Raw genomic sequence first — 18,648 nt, 5'->3', positions numbered from 1 at the left:
AATAAGTTCTATATTTACTCAAGATCTTGTCTATATCAATTAACATATTTATGTGATTTTTATTATTTTCTTCTTAATTATGTTATGTTCCTAGTTTTACAAATCATACTGGTGTGAATAGTCTTTTGACTCTCTCTGGTAATATTTTATTGTTTTTTACAGCATTATAGTTTATTTATTTTACTTCTCCCTGCATGAGGTTTCAGGACCATATTTTGTCTTATAGAAGGAGTTTGTAAGGTTCCTTCTGTTCCTGTTTTTATTTTTAAAAATTATACGGTATTGTAATTAACTGGTCTTTGAATGTTAGATAGAAATCACTTGTAAATATATCTGGATCTGTTTTTTTAGAAGTTCATTTTCTGTTTTTTAAGATTGTTTTTTATTTAAAGTATTTATTCTACTAATGTGTTTGTATTGTATTTTCATAAATATCTATCCACAAAATTTATTTTAAAATTTTTTGGTGATATATAATTGGATATCATAGTTTCTGGTGATTTAAAATTTTTTTATCTGCTATGAATTTCTTTTATATTTTGAGGACCTTTGAAAAAGATCTTATCTTTAAAAGAAAAACCATAACTGTTTGTTTAGTCCTTTAAAAAAACAAAATTTTTTGTTTTAATCAACAACTTATTAGTTTCTTGCTTTTAGGTTTATTCTGTTTTTCAGTATTTTTGCTTATTTCACTTATCAGTTCAGTTGTCATGTTTTAAATTTTGTTTATTTCTTTTGGTTTTTAGGATATTAATTTTTGTTCTTAATTAGGAAGTACTTGCTGATTTCTTAGGAGGGTTTTTTGTTATTTAATCAATTCATCAAGTTCTTTTTTAGAAGTGTAAGTCTCTTTTGAAATATTGTTATTGTTGTTTGTTCTTCATTTTTGAAGAGGACCGATGATATCACTGAGTGATGTCTTGATTTGTGTGTGAATTGGATTTAGTTAGGCAGAGTTGCACAAAGTTGTCAGCCTCACTCTCTTTTCCCAAGTCATTGAAGTCCAGTAGAAAAATAAAAGTCATTATGACTATTGATAGCCTGGGATGCAGTGGATGATGACTTTGGAGTCTCTGATGTCTGACCAAGTTCTAAGTGCTCCACAATGCCTGTTTCAGCAGTCTTCATGGCCCTTTGGGTCATCCACCCATTTCATTGAGGGAAGTTTTCACATGTGTGGGATAGACATCCTCCTAACTCACCTATCATTTTAAGGCCTGTCATTTATCTTTGACCTGGTTTAAATTTAAATTTTCTTTTAAGGGTTGCTTTAGTTACAATTTAACATTATATAAATACATATTATTGTTTATTCATGTCCAATTCTTTGTGAATCTGTGGACCAACTCTTCATGAGGTTTTCTTGGCCAAGATACTAGAGTTGTTTGCTATTTCCTTCTCCAGTTTTATGCAGGCAGGTATTAAGTGAGTTGCCTAGGATCCCATAGATAGTAAGTATCTGAAGTCAAATTTTAAATCTGGTCTTTCTAACTCCAGGTCCAGTGTTCTATTCTTCAAACCTCCTAGTGCTCCTTATAAATGTTCATGCATTATCTCTCTCTCTCTCTCTCCTTTTATAAACCCTTACCTTCCAACTTGGAATCAATACTGTGTATTGGTTCCAAGGGAGAAGAGAGGTAAGGGCTAGGCAATGGGGGTTAAGTGACTTGACCAGAGTCACACAGCTAGGAAGCGTCTGAGGCCAGATTTGAACCTAAGACCTCCTATCTCTAGACCTGGCTCTCAATCCACTGAGCTACCCAGTTGCCCTCGATGCATTATCTTTTTTAACTAATTATCTTATTATTCATTCTTCGACCCACTTATTGTTACTTTTTGTTACTTATTGTTACGTTGTTTAGTATCCATTTGTTCTTTTCTCTCATTTCCCTTATTGATAATATTTTTAATGTTGTGTGATCTATAAAAGTTGGGTTTGATGTCTTATGAGTTATTAGCATATAGTAATTGTACATAAATATATATGTATATATATACATACCCTGCAATATTAATTATCCACAGACTGTGGAATTGTATAATTTTTTTCCAGTAACATATTTAAAGTATTACATAAGCAAAATTATAAACAATACCATGGAGTCATATTCAACCTTATCTCACTGCTGTCTCTGGGGAGAATGGAATCTGACTCATCTCAATTTCTATTTAACATTTGTCCCACCAAGTTTATGACTGTTTACAGAATTGATGCTGAGGTGGCTACAAAATAGAATCTAGAGTGCTAGGAAGTATGCTCTTGACCTTTTAAAACTTACAAGGTCTGAATTTCTAATCCTTTTACTTAAAATGAAGAACAATTTCTGAGGCAGGCAAAGAACCAAGATCTTTTTACATGGGGCCACATGGGTTTAGATGGGAGAATGCCCAAAGATGGAATTCTATAATTTACAGCCATATACCATCACCATACTACTGGTATTTAAAAGATGGGCTTTTTGGGGGCAGCTGGGTAGCTCAGTGGATTGAGAGCCAGTCCTAGAGACGGGAGGTCCTAGGTTCAAATCTGACCTCAGCTACTTCCCAGCTGTGTGACCCTGGGCAAGTCATTTGACCCCCATTGCCTAGCCCTTACCACTCTTCTGCCTTGGAACCAATACATAGTATTGATTCCAAGTTGGAAGGTAAGGGTTTAAAAAAAAAAAGATGGGCTTTTCAAAGTTTACATTCAATAATGTTATGTTTATGGTTTCTTCTCATTTTATTTTGATCTTTGATGTTTTGAGTCAATGAACTGACTGTATCTGGATGACTGATTTAGAAGTGACTCACTGGTCATTTCCTATTCATAAATATGACAGTACATAAAAGGAAGCTAGAAGAAACGGGAGAATATGTTCAATACCATAGTTTGGACATAGTATACAGTAATTGACTTGAAGTTTTGGTTCTAGAGTATGTAAGGCAAAAGTGTAATTCCAGGTGTCTTACGGTTGAAGTACAGTCAGCATGGTTTGGGAAAATAGTGGCAAAGAAGTGGCATGTTTAAGTATATACTGATACAATTTAGTTTCACTGAGTTCTTTGTAAAATTTGTCAACCTCCTTATCCACATGGCATTGGCTATGGTTATCTTCATGGTGGATTTTTTGCAAATGCCTGTCAAAATGTCAGTATGAGATGGCCACCTTTCTCATAAAATTAAGTTTCTCATTTCTTTTGAATGCACAATTAATCAACAATTTATTAATTTATTAATCAGTATTTATTAAGAGTTTACATAAATACTAGGCATTATGCTGACTACTAGGGCATACAAAGACAAAATTAAAACTGTCTCTCTTCTTAAGGAGATACATTCTAACAAGAGAGATAAAATATAAATGTATAGATGTATAAAAGATATACAAATCAGAGACAAAGTGACCTTGAAGAGGAAGACAGAGGTGAGAGTGGGGAACTAGAAAATGCTTCCTGGATTAGATGGCCTTGAGCTTAATCTTTAAGGAAACACAGGATTTCAAGAGGCAAAAGTGAAAAGAGAGAACATCCCAATGCTGGGGAATAGCTTTGTAAAAGCAGAGAGGCAGCTGATGGAAATGAAATGGTCCCTCCTTACATTCTATCAGGGAGGTAAACTGTATCCATATAAGTATGTAGAAACTCCATTCAAGGTGATTTGGGTTGAAAGGGCACACCTGTAAGCTAGGTATCAAGAGGAGGTTATGAGGAAAGAGAGAGTATTTCACAGATGTAGAGACAGGGCTTTCTACCAGGAAGGCCAGTGTGGATTGCAGAGCAAATGAAGGGGAATATTGTTCAATGAGGCTTTAAAAAGGGTGATTGGAGACAGTTTAGAGATGGCTAAAATGCTAGGCAAATGGGCTTATATGTGATTCTCTATGTAGTAGGGAATTGCTAGAGTTTATCCGTCAGGAGTTGTGTAGCCAGGCATGCACTTTAGGAAAATCATTCTATTTGGAAAATGGATTGGAATGAAGAGAGATGTGACCTTGTTTGGAGTAATCAATTAAAAAGGATACTAGGAGTCTTTGTTAAGGTAGTAGCTATATGAATGGATAGAAGACTTTCAAGAGATAATATAGAGATAAAAATGACAAGATTTAACAATTTATTGGCTGTCAGGGGTTAGGGAGAGTGAGGATAATGCCTACAACAATGGGAGGCTGGTAGTGTCTTCAGCAGAAAAAGGAAAATTTAGAAGAAAGGAAGATTTAGGTGGAAAGATAATGAGTTAAGATATCTCTGGGATAACCAGTTTGAAATATCTAATAGCTATATGTTGATCTGAGACAGAAATGTAGGGGAAAACTGGAACTACATATATAGAGCTGTGGGTCATCTGCAAAGAAATTGTGGTTAAGTCTATGGTGGCTAATGAGGTTACCCCAAAAGGTAATATAGAAGGCAAAGGAAAAATGCTCAGAACTGAATCTTGGTGAAAACTCAGGGTGTGTGATGCTGATGATGAACAAAGGAGATTGAGAAAGGAACAAGCAGTACCTAAACTAAGCGAGAGTAGTGTCACAAAAACTCAAAAAAGGAAAAAGCATGCAAAAGGAGAAAGAGAAGTCAATAATGTGAAATGTAGTATGCAGATAATATAGTTTGAGCATTAGAATCAGACTATTAGATTTGGGAGAGAATAGTTTCAGTCAAATGAAATTGCAAGATAGATTCCAAAGTTTTGAGGAGTTAGAGGAAAGAAAATGGAGGCATCAAATTTAGATAGCCTTTTCAAGGAGTTTGGCTGAGAAAGGAAGAGAGAGAAAGAATGTTAAATAGAACTCTCTTGTCATAAGAATGGGGAAGACTTGAACATGTTTGAAGGGAGTAGAAAATGAATCTGTGAAAAGAAGTTGAAGATTTAAAAGAGAGCAGAGGATGATTGAGGAAGATACAGTCTTCTGGAAAAGATGAGAAGTGAGACAATCAAGTATCCATGAATATGACAAATATTTTTATATAATGTACATAAAAATGTTAAATTATAAAAAGAAATTTGACCAAAAATTTAAAATTCAACATTTCTCAATTTTTCTTTTCTTTCTCTCCTTAAAAACACAGGTAATATATGCTTTGAACACTAAAAATGATGAGCATGAATCTTCAATTCAAGCCCTTAGAGATGCTCATGAAGAGGAAATTCAGCAAATTCTTGGCGAAACAAGAGAAAAGATTTTGCAATATAAAAGTAAACTTACAGAGGAGTCAGACCTTAAACGAAAGATCCAAGCCTTAGAAGAGTCACTAGAAGGACATAAGAAGATGAAACATCAGGCTTTGACTGAGTTTGAAGCTTACAAACACAGAATGGAAGACATGCACATTTGTGCGGAAGCACAACACGTCCAACGTGTACTAACAATGGCTCAAGAAGTTGAAGATATCAGAAAGAAGTTTGAGAAGAAATTGGAGAGCTTTGCACAGCTACAAGTCCAGTTTGAGAAAGATAAATTGCAGGCTTTAGATACCTTGAAAGCAGAACATATACAGGAAATGCAAGAACTCCTTCAGACCCAGGACTGTCACAGTGCCTCCTTAAATAAGGGGCAGGAAAAGGTGGAAGAACTGCACAGAATTGAAGTGGAAGGCTTAAATAAAAAACTTGAAGAACTGAAGCTTGAAAGGAAAAAGCTAATTGAGGAATATGAAGGCAAACTGAGTAAAGCTCAGTCCTTTTATCAATATGAGCTGGATGCCTTGAAAAGATCCCAGCACTTTACAACTGACAGTCTTCATGCTAGCAAAGAAAAAGAAGCAGATCTGAAAAAGGAATTTCAGAATCAAGAAGCAATCTTCCGTAAGACTGTATTTAGCCTTAGGGAAGAATTACAAATAGCAAAGGATGAAACTGGAAATCTTCAAGAAAAATGCCAAAAGCTTCAAATAGCAATGTCTACAGTAGAAAACAATAATATGGTAAGTACCATTTTGGTTTTAATACTTAAAGATTTTGTGAATTCAATATAGAGTGCCTGAGGCATCCCTTTTAGGCACATGGGACTCCCAGAAAAATTGAATTAACAGATTCCAGATCTTCACATCCATTCAGAACCTTATAGCCCACAAACCACGACTGATCATGTTTATTTTTACTAATCTCAAATAGTTCAATTAGTTCAAAGCAAAGACTTTTAATGAAATAGCATAAGAAAAATAGCAAAGGAAAATTTCTTCCATAAACTTGGTACATAGATAAATATTATCATTGGAAAGAGTGAATGCACAATGATTACAAATGAGGACACTTATATGAGCATGTGTGGCCATAGTATACATGTGGAAGGGCACAAACATAAAACATGAGAGTGGCACATGTATATGTGGCAGCCTCAGTATTTACGTCCATTCCAGTGTTGCAAGGTAACTGGTGTCTTTTGGGTGATGTTATCACATCACTATCTTATGGCCTACTTTACTGGACTTGCATTTAGGTGTTGATTAGTATCTATCACTTCCTGCTGCTAGTTGTCTCATCTCTGCTGTTCACTGTAACTCTACTGGGCTTTTCATTTGTGCAGGACTCCTTACTCTTGTGGACAATTCAGAGCATCACTCCCAGATATTAGCTTCTTGGTTTCATCCCTTCTGGACCACTTGCTGATCATCTCAGCTCCCAACTGCTAGAGTATAGTGACTAGAAAGCCTTTCTCTTATGAGGACAGATAGAAGGCTCTTTTTTTAAAAAACCCTTACCTTACATCTTAGTATCAATACTGTGCATTGGTTCCAAGGCAGAAGAGTGGTAAGGGCTGGTTAAGTCCCTTAACCAGAGTCACACTGAGGACAGATTTAAACCAAGGACCTGCCATCTCTAAGCCCAATTCTCAGTTCACTCTGGTTTGGGGTTAGTTACCTCACAAAATATGCAGAAAACACAAAGGACTCCCAGGAGCCAAAACAAATTAAACAACAAACACACACACACACACACACACACACACACACACACACACACACACACACACACACACACACTCTACTCATGATAGTCCATAAATGTTCAACACACTTTTTCACTACTCCAGCTGCTACCATTTCTTGGGCTAAGAAAATCCATTTTCAGATCTGAGGGCAGGTACACGTAGCTTCCATGTGCCTTTCCTCAGAGGCATTCATTATTATATAAGGGGAAGGGTGGAGGGCTACAGTGAATATTATAGTGAGATAGTTAAAAGCAAAACAATCAAGAAAATCTCCCTACTAAGAATTACTGGTTATAATATTCCTTTATTTCAAAGATAGTTCAGTGATTATGAAATTAAATGAACCATTAAAGTTCTATACTTTTTCTGCCTAATTTTTTCACTATTTACATAATTACATTCTCTATTAGCAAAATTAACGGTGAAGCTACCACTTACATTTTTTCAGCTATTAACTTTGAAGTCTAGGTTAACTATGTAGAGTCACTAATCAATAGACATATTTCCAAGAGTGTTGTTTTGTAGTGGTTTTAGAAAATTCCAAAGCCTTGGATTGAAAAGCAGAAAATTTTTTAAGTAAAAGCAAAAAAGATATGGGCATTTATGTTGGAGCCTTGTGATTTTTGAAGTTTTATTTAATCAAATTTAATCAGTGATGATTAAATTTGAGAGCAAATGAACATGGCTCAGCCAACAAATATGCTTGAATTGTTTAAATTAATGGTGATTTTGATTATGTAGTAATAAAATGAATATTTTCTGTCTCCTTAGATTCTTCAAAAACAACTAGATGATGTCAAAGGAGAAGAAATAAATTTACTAAGCAAACATAAGGAGGTGGAAAGTGAGCTAGCAGCTGCTAGAGAAAGGTTACAGCAGCAAGCATCAGATCTTGTCCTTAAAGCTAGTATGTTTGACCATTTTTCTTTGATTGTTGCCAGACTAAAACTAATACTTCTGTTCATTCAAAATGAAACTGGTCTTTCCTTATTATATTTAAATTATACAGAATCTGAGTATTGGAGTGAGTTCTGATGGTCCTACTGAATTAATGTGTGTCATTTTCAGGTAAACTAAATGATTTTAGGTAATATATACTTTTAAAAACAATAACTTTGTTAAAATAATTGAGTTGTACAAGTTCAGAGAATGTAGTCAGTGTTTAAAAGCATAGTATAATTGTGCCCATTTGTAAAACTTTTGAATGTTGACTTTAAGGTATTTAAAATAATGAAAGTAATAGTAGTACTAGTATTATGGGATCTGTAGATAAATTTTAATGCCTTATTTCAACTAGTTCAACTTTGAATTCATATTTGTTACAAAATGTAGCTTCCTATGGAGGTTCCCTTCTGCTGGTGATCCCCAACATTTATTAGAGAAAGTAAGATATTTTAAGTTGAAAAATCATCTGTAGCATTTTTGTTTTATGTTTAAAAAAGGAAGTTCTTAGAGATGATCACTTTTAGTATTTATTTTGTTCTAATGAGCTCAAGAAAGAATTCCAGATTCTTTTTTATAGGATCATTGATTTAGAGCTAGAAGCACCAGAGGTCTCATCTAGTATAAAACCTCATTTTACAGATGAGGAAACTCAGGACGGGAGAATTTAAATGGCTTGCTGATGGCCACATGGATAGTTAGAAGCAGATTTAAATTCTGATGCTATGATACTAAATCCTGTAATTTTTCTATACTTTCCCTTTCAGCAAATACTGCCTTCCTCATTACTTCATCTGGTATAAGGCAGTCTGCTTTTTCTGACTTCTCCTGTCTTTTCTTTTCTTCCTTTCTCCTTTTTTCTTCTGTTCTTCATTTCTCTTTGCTTCCTATATCCAGATCTCCTAGCATCCTTGTCTGTGCCTTTCTGCTTCAGTTTTTCTTGATCAAATTCAAGATCATTATGACTTGGTAGAGCATAAAAGTCACTGGACTTAGAATTGGATCAGCTCTGGAGTCAGAGGACCCAGATTCAATCCCAACTCAAGTGCTCCTGACTACCCAGATGACCTTGGGCAAAGTCCTTTATACTGTAGGATGAGGGAACTGGACTAGATGGCATCGAAGGCCACTTCTAGCTCTAGATCTATGAACCTGTGAACTCTTGAGTTTGAATCCTTGCTCTATTAAATTCATAGTTTTATGAACATGGGCACATTATTCAACCTCTTTGACCCTGTTTCATCCTCCATAAAATGGCGTCAATGGTAACTCACATTTATATGACTATAAGGTTTAATTACCTTGTGGTAGGTATTACAAGTGGTAATCTTGTTTTTTAGATGAGAAAATTGAAAGATAAAATCTAAGCAATTTGCTCAGGATTAGACTGCCAGTGTCAGAGCAAAAACTCAGTGCTAAAGGACTATTAATGTTGGAAGTAACATTAAATCTCATTTCTCTGGCCTTAAGTCCACTGTCTTTTCTCATATGCCATACTGCTTCAAGATATTCATGCATGTGCTGGTAAATGTTTAACAACTGTACCCTTCCAGGGAATTAAAATGCATATATTTAATTTGTATTATTAATACTTTCTTAAATCTAGACAATGAAACAATTAAGTCAAACCTTGATTTGTAGGAGTTGCTGATTTCTGAGGATATAAATGCTCACACTAAAAATTTAAGAGCTCTTACAAGCTAGTTAAGGCTGGTTCCAGTATACCCCTGTCCATATGCCATGCTGAAGATTTAGGGAGGGGAAACAAATGAATAATTTTTGGCTTGGCTCTTCTAAATATTAATTATGGCAAATTTTCTTATCCCCATTTGCTTGCAGAGAATTGCCTACACATATTTAAGGGAATACCTGTACTTAGATTTCCTTTGGTGTCTTGTACAATTTTCAGGTTCAAATAACAGCTTGAATAATATAAGTTGTTACTTGCTTCTGTAACTAGTAAATATTCAGAGACTAAACAATAAGAAAAGTAGAAATAACTCCTTATACAGATCTAAAATTTATTTTCTTGAGGCATAATACAATCAGTTATGGTGATTATGCCACTCAAAATATGTCAGATTTTTTAATGAAGAATTTTTTGGGGGGCAGGTCATATTGGAATCCTGCAAGCTACTCAAATGTCACAGGAGGCTACAATAAGAGAACTGGAGTCAGAAAAATCATTGGCGAATGAGAAAGTATTTCAACTTGAAAAAGAAAGAAATTTTTTGCAAAGCAGAACTCAAAGTCTGGATGAACAACAGAAAAAGCACATGCTGGATCTGGAAAAGGTAAAGAGAATTGGGAGGAGAGTTTTGTTTTTTGCTCTTCAAAGCAAAAGAAAAAAGACAAAAATGCAGTTCTCTTTATAGTCTTCAAATTATATTGCTGAAATTCTTTTGAAAAGATTGACCTCCTTCTACACCTGCATAAAAAGTATAGTGTATTGGAGCCTAATCGTTTTTATAATTTTATAAAAATGCAGCATTGTTGGAGATTGTATATGTATATATGTAATAAATGAACCAGAAAATGCTGCCTAAAAGCTAATGAGTATTCTACTTCACTTTTAATCAAAATACTGTTTCAAAATAAAGATTTTTTTTTTACTAGGATTACAATTTTGGTAAAGGGTATGCTATTCTTACAGTTAATTCTGTAGTTTTAAAGTTTGTGTCAGTCAGCTTGTTAAACACTTATCCTAGTTTGTGCTAGGAACTGCTCAAAGAGCAAGAGATATAAAGAAAGGCCAAAACCTGCTCTCAAGGAACTCCCAGTCTAATGGGAGAGACAACATGCAAACCAACAATGTCCAAAAAAAGGTATATTGAGGATAAATTGAGGGCAATCTTAAGGATAAGGCACAAAGGACTGGGAAAGTTTTTTATAGTCAGATGAGGAAACTTAATTTAGACTTGAAAACCTGGGAAGCTATCAGACAGAGATGAAGAGGGAGAGCTTTCCAGGCATGGGGAATAGGCATGAAAAACTTTTGGAGTCAGGATATGGAGTGTTTTGTGTGAGGAACAATAGAGGTGTGCCAGTGTCGCTGGGTCACAAAGTGTCTGGAGGGGAATAGGGTATGCTTATGCATAAAATAATACAAAAAGCTATATGAGTGAATGATAGAGGGTCTATACCTGTGATTTCAGTGATAGAGATTTTCAGATAAACTTTCAGATAAAGAAACTTCCTCTACTGATACTTTGCAGACTAGCTATTTTCAGTAATGTTGATAAGAATTGGTTATTTGTTTTAGGGACTCAACTTAAAAGTTTTTTGCATTTAGTCTAAAAGAGTTACTAACATGTATTAACTGGAAAAAAAAACAGAACTATTAAATAGTCAGAAAAACCACTCTAATTAAGGAAAGGGGTACAGTGCTTTCCCCAAGGCCTCCATACAGCTGTGTACTACACACCCACACAGAGCCCTGAAACTGACTTCTGGGAGAACCAGAATTTGAGGAATCTCTATACCATTTTGGGTATCCTAGGGGAGGGAAAGATGATTGACATTACCATAGCTATAAGGAAATGGAAATGTTCAAACTATACAGAGAGGATAGAATCAAGCTTGGGAAAGGAATCATAGCTAGAGGCTAAGGTGTAAAGGGTGTGGGTTTTCTTGGGAAAGGGTCTCTGATACTATGGGAAAGACTACCTAAGAGAAAAAAAGAGTACTTAGCATTTGCTTAGCCCTACCAAACTGAGATTGTCATTTACCTTAAGGTCCATTATTCAGTCTGAAACTGCTAACCTGAGATTCCTTTCAGGGTGGATTCTCATGGGAATAGGGACCAAGTACAAGCTCTTTGGTCTCCAACTCACAAACTAGTCCTAAAACTTGGAATTCATCAGATCTAGGCTACTAGTTTGGGGGTTTCTAGATTCCATGTCAACACATGTAACTCCAATCTGCTGGTACTTTTCCCTTTTCTTATTTCTCTGGAGATCTGAATTTTGCATGTGGCATGTTATTATTTATTTTTTAAGATAGCAAATGATAAAAATTGGTCTGGAACAACCGATGACCCTCTCCTATTTCCCATAATGCCACGATAGTTAAATATTTATGGTAATGCTGAAAAAGCAACTCACAAATATTAATTTTTCATCTAAACATTTTTAATTCTAGAAAATAAGTGAAGCAAGGAAAGATCAAAAAGAATGTTATGAGAAAGAACTAATAAAACTTCAAACCAGATTTGAAGGGGAAATAGTACAATTAAATAAAGCTCACTCTAAGACTTTGGAAGATTTAGCTCAGAAGCACCATATTGCAATTGAGACTATCCACAGTAATACAAATAAGGAAAAGAAAAGGCTGCTGATCGTAAGTTGTTGGTTTTTTTAATTAATCTGACTTTATATTCTGAGACTGCTGTCTTTTAAAATGGCTAGGGGAAAGTGATTGGGAGGAAGAGTTGGTTGTTAAAAGAGGGGGGAAAGCCCTACTTTATACAGATAAAGTGCATGTACTTTATTCATAAGGAGCTGTCTTAAATGCCTTCAGGAATAATCAGGAATACTCAGGAAATAATCATTCTTAATTTACACATAGTTCTAACAAGTTTGCATAGATGGGTTTGTTTGTTTTTTTGTTGAAATGTTTATTGGGTTTACAACAGATTAGAAGAAATACATTTGAAAGGAAGATGAGAGTGAGAAGATACTTTTAGCTGGAACCTAGTGTGAGTGAGAGTGAGAAATGAAAGCTGACCTAAAATGAATGCAAACATTATGAAGACTAGATAAGAACTCAAAAAGCTTAATAAACTAGGGCTGTTGGTACAGGAGAAAATCCTACATGCCCCTCAGAAGGCCATGCATGAGTTCCATATTACTCATAATGATGACTGAATGAAAAATAATTTCATATTCAGTATCCCTTATTTAAGAAAACAGTCAAGTACTTAAGTCTATTTCACAAAGATGTTTCTATTTCATTCTAAAAGTAATAGCTACTAGATTTTATTGAATTGAGAGTTAGTGAAGTGACAGTAAGGATAGATTGGGGTTGAGGAAAGACTGTGCCAAGGAGATCAATAAGAAGGCAATGAAAAGATAAGCAATTTTAGTCTTGTGCATTCCTCTGGCTGTCCTAGTGTAGACTGGTGGTTTTTAGCCTTCAATTCAACAAGCATTTAGAAAGCACCAACTATGAGTTTGTAGAAGGCTCTCCATTAAGTGCTCAGAGATACCTGGGCAGAAATGGAAGCCTTGAACATCAAGGAAGTTATATTTATCTGGTAAGATCACATTATACAGAAACAGCTGAAAAATATATACAAAGTATAATAGAGAACTAAAAGCTTGGTAAGAGAGAAGATATCAGGAAAGGGCTTGTGCCTAAGTCAGCTCCCAAGTTGGTACTGAGTGGAGATGCGATTCTAAGAGAAGGAAGGGACGTGGCCACATGTATCCCTGGTCACGTGTGTTCCTATCCTAGCATGTGCCCTCTGCATGTGTGCTTAGCCACCTTGATGTGTTTCTATGTGTACCCTCTGCACATATTTCCCAAGAATATGTTATTCTCTGCCTTCCCTACTGGTGATGTGGTAACCAGTGGCCATGGTTGCATGGGATAGGAAGAAGGCAATATTTTTACTTGTCACTTTGTTATCCTATTAAATTAAATATTTTTAGAAATATTTAAAATATCTTTTTAACCTAACATGTAGTTTGGAAGACTGATATAAATAAACATGTTGACTTGACTCTAAGATGGAATTCCTGGATGCAGGAATTCACTATGTGTCATATATATACAATTTTTAAATTTTTTTAAAAAATGGAGCAGGCAAGCATTTTAACAAGAAGTAAGAGTGGACGGCTTAAGGTAGGCTTCCCCCCCCCAAAAAAAAAACCCAACCCTTTACAGCCTTTACTGAAAATTTGAGTTTAATTTTTAAAATTTTATTTTATTTATTTTTTATAGAATTTATAGAATTCTAATGTATTAAATGTAATATTTATTATTAATTAAATGTAATAATTTAATGTATAATGTAATAAATTAAGTGACAGGCATGGAGGCAGGAGATCTCTAAATCAAAATGTACAATAAGAAGCAGCTAGCTGTCTCAGTGTATAGAGTCAGGCCCAGAGATGGGAAGTCCTGGGTCCAAATCTGGTCTCAGACATTTCCCAGCTCTATGACGTTGGGCAAGTCCTTACAATCTTCTGTTTTGGAACTGAAATTTAGAATCTATTCTCACATAGATGGTAAAGGTTGTGGTTTTTTTTTTTTAATGCAATAAAAAAGTAAACAAAGTAAGAGCATATGGCAGAGGGCACTGATAAAAATAGGTGATGTGGTGTGAGGTAGCCCAGGGTTTTCCAAGAGTAGGCCAGTAGAGAGATTTTTAAGTGTGAATTCAGGGATAGACTAATTTTATTTTTTTTAAACTGAGGATCAGCATCACTCAATCTGGAGAAACTTATCACTAGGTTGGTGAAGGTGATACATTTTTTTGACCACAACTTTCAATTAAGGAAAAATCATAATCTATATCTTTGAACCAAGTATTCACATCACTGAAATTGAAGATACTTGTGGTATCAAAGTATTGGTGGTATAATTCTAAGTTGAAATAGTCTATACCAACAGGGTGTTTTTTTTGTTTGTTTGTTTTATAGGGTTGGGGGGATTGCATTTTCTGTTAAATTTATTTAGATCTCAGTTTTATTTAGTTTTATTCAATGTTATAGATATTAGTCATGCTAACTCATTAACTAGGAATTAATTTCTATGGCACTGAATAATGCAGCATTGTCTACTAAACAGTAAATTCTTTAATCTATAGAAAACAGAAAGGAGGAGTTATAGGTAAAAGCCCTCTAGAAATGTTCCCAAAGAGCAAGAATGTTAGTGTGTTAAGGTAGCTTAAGAGAAAAGATATTATCTGTACTTTAATTGATAATAGGCTAAAATATTTTATATAATTTCAAATAAATAGGCTCACATACAAGAAAATTTGTGTATGTGTGACTTACCATTTAAGAATCATTTTAAAATCCATTAAGAGGAGTCAAGTATGTAGAAAAGAGGAGAATGTGGTGCTTCTGCAGGAGAGGCTGAGGATAGGGACTAGGGGACAATCAGGGTCATGTTACAGAGAGGATGAGGAGGATGGCTAAAAAAGTATTTGGACCTTGTGAGTTTAATTAGAGTGTTGAAGGTAGTAGTCATATATAGTAGTGAACAATGGATAGTAAGAAAATAGCTGAATTAAATTTAGCAATCTTTTCAGGAAGTTTGGCATCAGCAAGGGAAAAAGAAAGCATGAGAACTGTGTGGGATAGAAATGTTGAGAAAAGGTATTCCTTTTTTTTAAGGATTGGGGAGATCCATGCATGTTTGTAGGCAATTGGGAAAGAACTCTGAGCAATGGTATTTAAAGGAAAGTAAGAGGAGAGAGTAAGAGCAATCTAGAGATCTAAAATTATGTCTAAACATATGTAATGTTTAATATAATGTCAAATGTAAAACAAGGAAAGATGTGTCTGTATCACCTACACAATTTTAAGTATAATTTTCTGATTTTTTTCCCCACTTTTTCTAAGGAACTAGAAGAAAAACATAAAAAAGAAAAACTACAACTAGAAGAAGATAAAAGTCAACTTACACAGCAGATAGAAAGATTAAATGAAGAACTGACAGCCAAACTAAATACAGCTGATAAAGAGGCAAGAATCTTCTTAAATCACATCAACTCTTTGTCATATATTTAGACTAGTTAATTCAGTAATGATTTCTTGAGAGATAGCATCTTGAGACATAACTTTCTCAGTGCTCCAGGCAGTTCTTTAAGACTTTGGCAGATGTGTTAAGGATCTATATAACCAGAGGGACTTTGCATCCCAGGAGTTTTCATTCTAATGAGATTAGAGACTCAGACCAAGTATACCTTCCAATCCCTGAGAAAAAGAGATTTCTTATTCTAATGGTATTATATGAGTTAGCATTAAAAATGGCACCATTTTAGTGGGAAAATGAAGCATTTTGTATTTACCTATTATTCTTAGCTCTTCCATTATGAAATTACTTTAAAATATTCCCTGAAAGCTTTAGTGTAAAATGCTATAGTCAGGAAACAGGCATAAAAAATGCGAGAAATAATTAGGTGGTACTGGAAGAAAAGTAGAAAATTTTATCTTATACAAAATTATAAATAACCAAGATATTACATTTATAATGCCACCTATTTTTCTGATTGCTGTCTTTTAAAGAGTATAATTCAATGAATTTAATGAAAGGACTAATAAAATAGTAGATTTTTTTAAATTAGTATTTTTTCCTGGAAATCAAAAAGCTGAGTACATTAAATATCAAAATCTATACAATAAAGGCAAGAATGAATAGGGCAAACATGTACATTTTCACCAATACACAGACTACTGCATATCTAAAGATATCTAAAGAATTTGAGTGATAATATATGTATAACCCAGTGAAATTTCTTGTCAACTTCAGGAAGGAGGAAAAAGGGGAGACAAAAAGAATCATGTCACCATGGGAAAAAAATAAAAATATCTAAAGAGAGAGTTTTGGAGAAAAAAATTTAAAGGATGGCACTGGCTTACTAAGCAGATTCTTGGAACTTCTAATTCTGAGAGGGAGAACAAGGATTGTAAACATAGCTAAAATATAGAAAGATTAGACCAGTTTTATAGATTGTAGAATCATAATGAGTTAATATAGGAAGCCAACAGTATTCTAGAATAGATTCCAAGTCCTCTGAAAATTGAAATAGTCAATTACAACTACCACCAGTGTCCTTCCATAAAACATTACTCATTATCACTGTAAGAAACAGAATATGAGGCTATATATATTGTGATTATGAACCATTATTAACATCTCTTTTCACATGCTGTTCCTTGGAAATGTACTGTCACCTTTTACTTCTAAATGTCATGACCCAAAACCACATTCTGGTTGACAGGCTTGTTTCTAATACAAAAAAAAAAATACTTGTCCACCTTGTTTGGTTTCAGTTCCTTGAGTTTCTTGTTGATCTCTCTACTTCCTAAAGCTAAGTCTCCCTGAGTCTTTTAGGTTCGGAGCCCAGACTTTTAAGTTAAGGGCTTGTAATGTCCTAGTGTGAGGCCTGTGGCACCATGCTAGTCACTGCCCACTGCAGCTTTTTGACCTCCCTAGGACTTTCTGAGGAGACCTCTCACTGTAAAATTATTATTATTTGAGTTATCTCTTCAATATGAAGAAGGTAATTAAAGGAAGAAGATAGTCAATATTTTTGTTTTGATTGTAAAAAATAAAGTTCTGCTAAAATCATTATATTCTTTATGCAGGTTTCTCGACTCCAGGACTTGGTAAATAAAAGTGAACAAGGTCTTGGTTGTGCAGAAGGGGTTATCTCTAATCTACAGGACTCCTATGGACAACTTCAGGATGAACTAGATTTAACCAGAGTAAGACTAAAGGAAACTACAGACTCATTATTAAATCTTGAGGTAATTTCTTAATCCATTCGTAATCCAGGTTCAATGATAAGAGAAATACAATTCAAGCCACTGATATAACTATCTGTGTGACCATAAACAAGTCAATTTTCTAAGCAGTTCTCTGACATTTATAAATTACTAACAAGTATCCTCCTTCAATTATAAATTGAATTAAAAAATTATAAATTGACAAACTACCTATCCCCACAGTGATTAAATCACATCTGAAATTTTTTTGTAAATACACTTTAAGCCTCATTTAAATAAAATATTCATTAAACATCAGTATAGAGATCTATTAACAACACCTTGCACATTGTAGGTATTTTAATAATTTTTAAAATTTTTAATTAAATGCATCTTTAAAAATAGGATCCTCGATATTCTCTGTCAAAAAACCATCACCATCTAAGGGGCCACCTAGATGGCTCAGTGAATTGAGAGCCTGGCCTATAGCTAGGAAGTCTGGGGTTCAAATATGGCCTCAGACCCTTCCTAGCCGTGTGACCCTGGGCTAATCACTTAACCCCCATTGCCTAGCCTTTTACTGCTCTTCTGCCTTGAAACCAAAACAGTTTTGATTCCAAGACAGAAGGTAAGGGTTTGGTTTTTAATTTTTTTTAAGGCATGTAAATGGTTCGTTTGAGAGAAAATGTATAATTCTTTCTTTCCTCAAACTTCTTCTCCCATACTTTTTCTCTCCACCATGGTGGCCATATTTCTGATGGCAGAGGTAAAAGAAAGGTCTAAACTTGTTCCATACTTTATGTTTTTCCATTTTTAAACTAGAAAGATAAGAATCTATTGTCAGCAATGGATATTGTAGGGGTTGCTGAGATTCAAAGTTGAAGACTCTTGTCCTTGACTTCTTTCTCTCTTTAAAACAAATAATGGGTGATACCTCTGAAACATAAATGAGAGAATTTACATGTTATTAGTACTGTGTTAGAGCCACTATAAAATAACTTGGAATGAGGTGGTACTTTTATTATAGTTATGAATTCTTGAACACATCACTTAACTGAGAAGCTAAGTTTTTCTTACTCTGTACAGTGTTACATACAAAAGAGTGGTTGCTATAAACTGTGACCACGAAAATATGGTTTCAAGACTTTGAATTGCCAAAACTGTAAAGATAATTTTTAGTGTCTTGGTTTTATATCAAAAATAAGTGGTCGCCATGGGGAAATTCCCAAATATTAAATATACCCAAGTATGCTGGGTTTTATGGAGATTTTAATTAATACAAATGAAGGAATTAAAGAAAGGAAGAGAGACAGAGTAAGAGGAAAAATAGGAAGGCTAGGGCCTTTCTCTTTAAG

At 34.4% G+C, this 18,648-nt stretch overlaps 1 protein-coding gene across 9 annotated transcripts in view; it reads left to right on the top strand.

Moving 5' to 3' along the window:
* Nucleotides 1–18,648, top strand: part of FAM184A (family with sequence similarity 184 member A) — a 141,482-nt gene that overhangs the window by 63,198 nt on the left and 59,636 nt on the right. For 8 of the 9 annotated variants that reach the window (XR_008916653.1, XR_462902.2, XM_007484493.2 and 5 more), the window contains 6 exons: nt 5,050–5,904; nt 7,683–7,818; nt 9,966–10,147; nt 11,994–12,191; nt 15,425–15,547; nt 17,174–17,335. Coding sequence is in view for 7 of the 9 variants with exons in the window: in XM_007484493.2 (XP_007484555.2) it covers nt 5,050–5,904; nt 7,683–7,818; nt 9,966–10,147; nt 11,994–12,191; nt 15,425–15,547; nt 17,174–17,335 (1,656 nt within the window). In the remaining 2 variants the exon portion in view is untranslated. The remainder of the gene's footprint in view (nt 1–5,049; nt 5,905–7,682; nt 7,819–9,965; nt 10,148–11,993; nt 12,192–15,424; nt 15,548–17,173; nt 17,336–18,648) is intronic. The other variant, XM_056818683.1, reaches the window with a different exon arrangement.

Source organism: Monodelphis domestica, chromosome 2 (assembly GCF_027887165.1).
Source record: "Monodelphis domestica isolate mMonDom1 chromosome 2, mMonDom1.pri, whole genome shotgun sequence".
NCBI lineage: Eukaryota > Metazoa > Chordata > Mammalia > Didelphimorphia > Didelphidae > Monodelphis > Monodelphis domestica.
Note: the sequence above shows the minus strand (reverse complement) of the source record. Positions and strands in the feature narration are given on the sequence as shown.